Source organism: Glycine max, unplaced genomic scaffold (genome assembly GCF_000004515.6).
Source record: "Glycine max cultivar Williams 82 unplaced genomic scaffold, Glycine_max_v4.0 scaffold_233, whole genome shotgun sequence".
Lineage (NCBI taxonomy): Eukaryota > Viridiplantae > Streptophyta > Magnoliopsida > Fabales > Fabaceae > Glycine > Glycine max.
Genome location: NW_024464821.1, coordinates 17,263 through 24,549, shown reverse-complemented (window position 1 = coordinate 24,549; position 7,287 = coordinate 17,263). Strand labels below are relative to the sequence as shown.

At 33.5% G+C, this 7,287-nt stretch overlaps 2 protein-coding genes and 1 pseudogene across 2 annotated transcripts; 2 read left to right on the top strand and 1 right to left on the bottom strand.

Moving 5' to 3' along the window:
- Positions 1 to 330: 330 nt before the first annotated feature.
- On the top strand, positions 331 to 1,492 carry LOC100806751 (uncharacterized; annotated as a pseudogene).
- A 921-nt stretch (positions 1,493 to 2,413) lies between these two features.
- LOC100807279 (non-specific lipid transfer protein GPI-anchored 14) lies at positions 2,414 to 3,859 on the bottom strand. The gene is made up of 3 exons (XM_014773252.1): positions 3,640 to 3,859; positions 2,673 to 2,774; positions 2,414 to 2,550 (listed from the first exon to the last, which is right to left on the bottom strand). Exons 1-3 carry the CDS (start codon positions 3,857 to 3,859, stop codon positions 2,414 to 2,416), a joined length of 459 nt encoding a protein of 152 aa, XP_014628738.1.
- Positions 3,860 to 4,742: 883 nt separating this feature from the next.
- Positions 4,743 to 6,902, top strand: LOC106797937 (receptor-like protein 35). The gene is made up of 3 exons (XM_014773251.1): positions 4,743 to 4,911; positions 5,801 to 6,714; positions 6,831 to 6,902. The coding sequence occupies exons 1-3, from the start codon at positions 4,743 to 4,745 to the stop codon at positions 6,900 to 6,902; spliced, it is 1,155 nt and encodes a 384-aa protein (XP_014628737.1).
- The last annotated feature ends 385 nt before the right edge of the window (positions 6,903 to 7,287 follow it).

The window sequence follows — 7,287 nt, the reverse complement described above, 5'->3', positions numbered from 1 at the left end:
AATATAAAATCATGTAATATTAAAAAAATATTGACACAAAAATAAATAAAAAAGAATTAAACATAATAAAAATAATTAAAAAAATATTATAAAAAACAGTAAAGGTTAAAACATAAACAATAATCAATAAATTAAACAAAATTTTATTGTTTGTTATATGTGATAAAAACCATTTCAGAAAGATGTAAAAAATCAACTTAGTGCAATTTTTGTTGAACATGTTTGTATTTCGAAATTATATTTTAAAATGGAAAATTGAAAATTGACAATCACCCCTAACGCGACCTTAATTTTTAAATAAGTAAAAAGTATTGTATGTGTGGTGCACAGGGCAGAGATTAATATAAAGCCATGGCATATTTTGTTGGGAGAATTGAAAGAAGGCACTACGAGGATACCATGGCTGAACAGAGAGCCTTATGCTTACTGGAAAGGTAATCCAGCTGTTGCTGAAACCAGACAAGACCTCATGAAATGCAATGTTTCTGAAAATCAAGATTGGAATGCTCGTTTATTTGCCCAGGTATCACACTTCTTATTAGCTTTGTTTGATTACACTTATTGAAAGTAGTTTTATTATTTGGATATGAAAAAATTAATTTTGTATGTAATATTTCTTATAAGCAAAAGTTTCATTATATAAAATTGGCTTAAGCACATGGTGTGCAGAAACTAGAAATAACAGGCAAATTCAAGCAAGACAATGGCCAGTAGCAATATTGTATATAACATTATACACTTTTTTAACTTTTAATCTTTTATTAATACACAACTTAAAAGTACATTCAAAATCAAAGGAAATAACCTGTTATTGAACATTACTGATTTTTTCCTTCTGGACAATATATTTTGTCTATTAATTGACTCACAATAAAGCCACATATATAGCTTCCTTCTTGACAAATGAAAATTTTGTTTCAGGATTGGTTTCGAGAATTACAAGAGGGGTTCAACAAATCAGACTTGCCAAGTCAATGCACTTATAGGTATAACATTAAAACTGTCCATCCATGCTTCAGTTGTAATTATATGTAATAATATATTTTTGTTATTGGATATATATGTTCAGTTTATCAATAAATAAATGTTTCAATTCAATCATGATCGTGCAGATATAAGGTGTACATTGAAGGTTCTGCTTGGTCAGTCAGTCAAAAATACATTCTGTCATGTGACTCTACCACTCTACGTGTACGACTACATGTTTCATCTCCTGAATTCATATGCTAAACTCTTCAGATACAAACCCTCCATAAGTGCTAATGCTACAGAACTATGTGTGGAGTCAATGGTTTGTGGAGCAGAAGGATCAGTAAAGAAATTTATGATGGAATCATTGGTCAAGGTTCCTGCAAATACCGACCCTTGCACCATGCCTGCCCCTTTTGACCCTCCAACTTTGTATGCAACATCACAGAGAAAGGAAAGCTCAATTCAACAAGTTGAATCATGGGAGAAAAGTTACTGCGATAATCAAACCATAACATCTTAATGAATATTTTTTTTTTCCATATTCAACTTAATTCATTCATTCTTAGAATATCTTGGGAGGATACAAGTAGAATCTAGATTATCTTGTACTTGGCTAAAGAAACCATATCATGCTTGACGGATTATGAGTTTTAGGCTTTACGAGAAAAAAAAATTAGTTTGTTAATTTTGTAATGTTAGAAACTTATTATTTTTCAAAATGGAAATGCTACAAGGTAAATGCTCCACATTATCTCAATTATTCTCTTCTGAAATGCATTTCGCCTCCTTCAAAATTACCTGTATTTTTCTGCTACAACTTTAAGCAGACAACATAATTCATAGTAGTATACATGTAAGAAGATTCCCATGCATAATCCCTGAGTAGTATTGGTATATTTGAAAAACAACACTCATGCTCCAAAATCGCATAATTTTAAAAATATGGCAACCAAAATTGAGGAATTAAAAGTTGAGATCCATGCCAACACTCTATTTTCACATATAGCCTCATAAACATCTCCATCAAAGATTGGATATCAAGTTAACTAATGAATCAAATTTGTAAAATTTGAAAATATGGGAACGAACCGAGCAATTGAAAAGTGGGATACCAAAATCATCCTCAAGTGTAATTAAAAAAAAAATAATAAGATTTTAATTTCTATTACAACAAGTCGTTATTACTTATTAGAGATAAAAGACTTTTAGGACTGAACGTACAATAAGATTTGTGTAACAAGCATATAGTTGTATGAGATTAAAGGCAAAGTGCTCACAAAAATAAATCTCCAATAAGGTTTTGCAATAATGTCTTTTGTGAGTCTGTCAGAGATTTAATACACTCAAGAGTGTAAATATTTTTTACACTATCAACTCATCAATGGTTTACATTTCAACGTGATATGAAAATGGTAATATATAGGTAATATTTGAGTTAAGCTCATGAAAGCCAAATTAGAAGCCCTGCAACTGCAACCAAACTTTCTAACAATCTCTTCCCGATATAAGATTCTCTATTCTTAGCTGTGGCCGTTTCATCTGTCCCCTGCTTTCTACCATTCTGGGAACTTCCTTCAACTGAATGCACAAAAGAACACATTAAAAATAAATGCAAAATTTAGTACTACACCATTGAAACTCAAAAGTCAATGTCAAAAATAAATTCCAAAAATGAAATATTTTGTTGAAAGGATCACTACCAGAAGGAGTGGGCGAAGGACGGATAGAACCACCATTGGATTTCTGATGAATTTGATTAAAAGCTTGAGCTTCAGGTGATTTAGGATCCAAGTGCAGAAGTGCTGATCAAATAATTTAAAACAAGAATTTCTTGAGAAAAATCAAACCTCAAATATTTTTAACTTCGGAGTTGAAAACTCAGAGATAACAGATACACAAACAAAGTAAAATTGGCAGATTTAGATGCCCTTGTTTTCCCCTTTAAAATGTGTTATTGTCCAGTTACGAATGAGAAAAGTAGAAAACTTTGAAGTACATGACTTGTTGACCATTCATTACATAGTAAATGGAATGTGACACTCTTTTGTTCTTTAAGGAAAATGAAAGGCTTGATAATGATAAAACTTAGACCACAAATATTCTGATTTTTTTTTTAGAAATATACTAAAATTGGAAGATTTAGGGTCTGAGTATTCTCAGTTAAGAAACTGTTTTATAAAATAATTTTAGACTACTTAGTAATCAATTTCTCTTCCAAAATATATAAGTTTGGAGAATCGTATCCAAAATAAGTGTTCTAAAATCCAAAAAAACAAAAACATCGGGAAAACGTTTTCTCTGCTTCTTCTGTTTTAATCTTGTTCAAGTTCCCTCTCAATTCCACATTCTGTGTCTCACATCATTCTCCACCAAACAGTCTGAAGAACTAGTTTAGTTGTATCTTGAAAACTAAAAATAGTTTTTGAAAATAGAAATAAAGACTTTTTTTTTCCTATTAAAAACAGGTTATCATCAAACAATGAAAGATAAAAACATAAGTTTTTATATGGCCACCACTAACAAGACTTATAGATCATTCATTGCATAGGAAATGGAAACATAACACTGTAGTGTAGTGTTCTTTAAGAAAAAAGGAAGACTTAATTTGAAATTGAAGATACCAGAACACTGAGAAATTATCAGGTGTTTTGCAAAGAGAAGGGAGACCAGCAGCAATTGTCATGTTAATCTTTAAGCCAAGATCAGGATCATCCCTGTCTTTGAGAATAACGCAGACACACTTCTTGTTGGTCTTCATGGCTTGTGTGAGACCACTGCAACAATCTGCTGTGGGTGCTTTCGTGTCACCACCCAAATATGGCAGACACGTTGTAACACCTGTTAGGGATTCTGCACATCTCTGTTTGTCTTGAGCTGAATCTCCCATTGCATGACTAACCAATACCAATGTTATTGCAAACACTAGCAAGTGTGGTAGACAAGCATTTGAATCCATTTTTCAATCTTGATGAATGAATGAGTGGAGATAGATTATATTATAGTCTATGGAACAAGTTTAGAATGAGTATACAGAGCAGGGTTGTAGCTAGAAATTGTTAAGTTGTGGTGCTACATGTAAAATGTTGGTTTTTTTTTTAAAAAAAAAATTATTAGAAGGTTCTGTAGTGTGTTATGTTTTAGAAAACATTTGGGAAGGAAACTAGTGGATGAAAATAAATTCTGTGGTTTCATTGTGAACTCACGGAAGAAGATCATTTAGTTTGTTAACTTAGTCTGGATCATTTCATGTGTGTGAATGTGGAGAGCTTAGTGTTTATTTATTTATTCCACTAAAGAGTTATATATTATTTCTCGTGATTATTTATTTATTTTTGTCTAGAGCTTAGTGTTCATATGTGTGTGAATGTGGAGAGCTTGAGGGAGACGGGGTGGAAGACAAGTTTCAAATAAATATTGAAGGTACGTCATTATTTAACGATGGAGATTTAAAATAAAATTTTTTAAATATTAAAGATTTTCTTTGAAGAAAAAATTTGTCAATGGTCGAATATATATTATGAATTAAACACATTTTTTTTTTACTCTTTTGATTCTCACCATCAAGTTTCGACTAACGTCAATTGTTGAAACAAAGGTTGTGGAGAGGGCAAAGACACTCTCTTATGCACACACGAGACGTGGCTGATCATCTTTTCCCTCAACAACAAACCGGAACCTGCAACATCATCCCAACCATGAAGGCACAAACTACCATTAGAACGATCAACTTAGTTCAATGCTATGATACCACTCCAACTTGATGAGAGACAATGAAGAAGGAGATTACATCATGGCAATTGGCAAATGCTAAGCTTGCAGGGGTCGGTGGCAGACTCAAGAATAATGGAATGTGTAGTGGCTTTGTCCCATACCTCCATTGCAGTTCAGTTGTGCCTGAGCTTGCTTCCCTATTTTTATTAATTTTGTTCATGTTTATGAGTGAGTTGAAACTTCCTGCCGAGGACCAAAAGGTAAAAAAATTATAAATATAGGAACCAAAATAAATGTTTAAAACTATAGGGACTAAAAAGAAAAATTATCACAACTATCAGGACTAAAAGGGTAGTTAAACCAAAATAAAATAAACTAGTGCAAAATAATGGTGGTGTGATTAGACACTTTTAATCCTAAATGGCTCGTTGTAGACATATATACCTCTACATATCTGTGCATTCTGCAACCACCACCATTAGTGGAATAAAATTTTAAATGCAAACCCTTCTATGGTATATTCTATATACGCATTATTAGTCTAACAATAAAATAGCTACGATACATGGAGAAGTTTGAAGCAAGACTTATAAAAGAAAAAATTATGATCTCTGTAATTATGGTAGACCAAGTTAAACAAGCATTATATTTCACACTTCTTTGTATCTCACTAATTAATTTTTATATTAAAAAGAGAACAATTTCCTGATTCAAATACAATTAGAAATTAATAGACGACACAACAACCTATTTCAAATTATGACGATGAAAACTAGCCCTTTTTCATATATAAGAAAAATATCATTTTGTGAATTAAAAAAGAAACAAGAATGAAGAAAGAAAGGTGGTTGCGGCAGTATAAATAATAGAAAGAAGTAAGTTTAATATGCACAAGCAAGAAGCACTTATACAATTAAGTTGTTTCATATATGCGTTGCATGAACATGAATTCCTCCTCCATTATTTATATTGTTGTGCTTGTGGAGCTCTGGTTGTTTAGGTTACCTTGCAGAGAGAGTGTGTGCATGAAGTTTAAGAAATGCAAACCTATCCAAAGCATTTGATTGGCTACACACTCTCCAATCTCTTCCTTCTTTGACCCACCTATATTTGTCAGGATGCACACTCCCTCACTATAATGAACCATCCTTGCTCAACTTCTCATCTCTGCAAATTCTCGATCTTTCCCGTACTAGTTATTCCCCTGCCATTTCTTTTGTCCCCAAGTGGATACTCAAATTGAATAAACTTGTTTCTCTTCAATTATGGGGTAATGAAATCCAAGGTCCGATTCCTGGTGGTATTCGAAACCTCACACTTCTTCAAAATCTTGACTTGTCTTTCAATTCATTCTCATCTTCTATACCTGATTGCTTATACGGTCTTCATCGTCTCAAGTTCCTGAACCTAATGGACAACAACTTACATGGGACTATTTGTGATGCCCTGGGAAATTTGACTTCTGTTGTTGAACTTGATTTGTCATATAATCTACTTGAAGGAACCATTCCAACTTCTTTGGCTAATCTCTGCAACTTAAGGGAGATAGGTTTATCATATCTCAAACTCAACCAACAGGTTAATGAACTTTTAGAAATTCTTGCTCCTTGTATATCCCATGGACTCACAACACTTGCAGATCAGAGTTCACAACTTTCAGGCAATCTGACAGATCAAATTGGGGCTTTTAAAAATATTGACATGCTAGATTTTTCCAACAACTTAATTGGTGGTGCTCTTCCAAGATCATTTGGAAAACTTTCATCATTAAGATATCTCTATCTGTCTATTAATAAATTCAGTGGAAATCCATTTGAAAGTATTGGATCACTCTCTAAATTGTCATCTCTGCGTATTGATGGCAATAATTTTCAAGGAGTTGTCAAGGAAGATGATCTTGCAAATCTTACAAGCTTGAAGGAGTTTCATGCATCAGGGAACAATTTCACTTTAAAAGTTGGTTCCAATTGGCTTCCTAGTTTTCAGCTTACCTGTTACAAGCAGAAATGTAAACCTGGTTTCGAGGACCAGGTACCTCCCACACAGAAAAATTCAGAAAGGATAATTCTTCATTGCCTTGCTTGATTTATTACAAGTATTATTTATACTAATCCTTAATAACAGAATGTATGTCTTTTTGTGCCTAGAGGATATTACAGGATCAGAGTTTGTTATGCTTGTCTCCTACTACTCGACAAGTTCCAAGCAAGGCTAATTGACTAATTTCCCCAATTCACCCTCAAACGTAGTCTTTGAGGTATGTAGGCTTAGCTATTCTTCTCTTGGGCTTGTTTCCTACTAGCACCCCTGTGTCCTGTTTCTCTGTTGCTGTTTGCACCTCTTCGTGAATATCTGCTCCTGCTTGTGTGTTATGATCTGCTTCTCTATCACCCCGTGGCCCTTGGAGAATCACCTTGCCCTCAAGGTGATATTGTTGACAAAGCTGGTCCCAATCCTCCCAAGATGTGTCGTCGAGAGAAAGACCATCCCATTGAACCAAGACTTCCCAATTGGCGGGATTAGTGGAGGACTTGCAGTAGTCAAGAATAGCTGTTGGGGTGATGAGTGGTTGATCATCAATAAATGTAGCTGGTAGAGTGGCTA

Excerpts from the sequence above, each read along its gene's own strand:
- LOC106797937 (XM_014773251.1), top strand. The coding sequence starts at position 4,743 with ATGAAGAAGGAGATTACATCATGGCAATTGGCAAATGCTAAGCTTGCA. Across the intron at positions 4,912-5,800 it reads AATTTTGTTCATGTTTATGA|GATGCACACTCCCTCACTAT; the intron begins GTGAGTTGAAAC and ends TATATTTGTCAG. Across the intron at positions 6,715-6,830 it reads AACCTGGTTTCGAGGACCAG|AGGATATTACAGGATCAGAG; the intron begins GTACCTCCCACA and ends TTTTGTGCCTAG.
- LOC100807279 (XM_014773252.1), bottom strand. The coding sequence starts at position 3,859 with ATGGGAGATTCAGCTCAAGACAAACAGAGATGTGCAGAATCCCTAACA. Across the intron at positions 2,775-3,639 it reads TAACATGACAATTGCTGCTG|CACTTCTGCACTTGGATCCT; the intron begins GTCTCCCTTCTC and ends TTATTTGATCAG. Across the intron at positions 2,551-2,672 it reads TCCTTCGCCCACTCCTTCTG|TTGAAGGAAGTTCCCAGAAT; the intron begins GTAGTGATCCTT and ends TTGTGCATTCAG.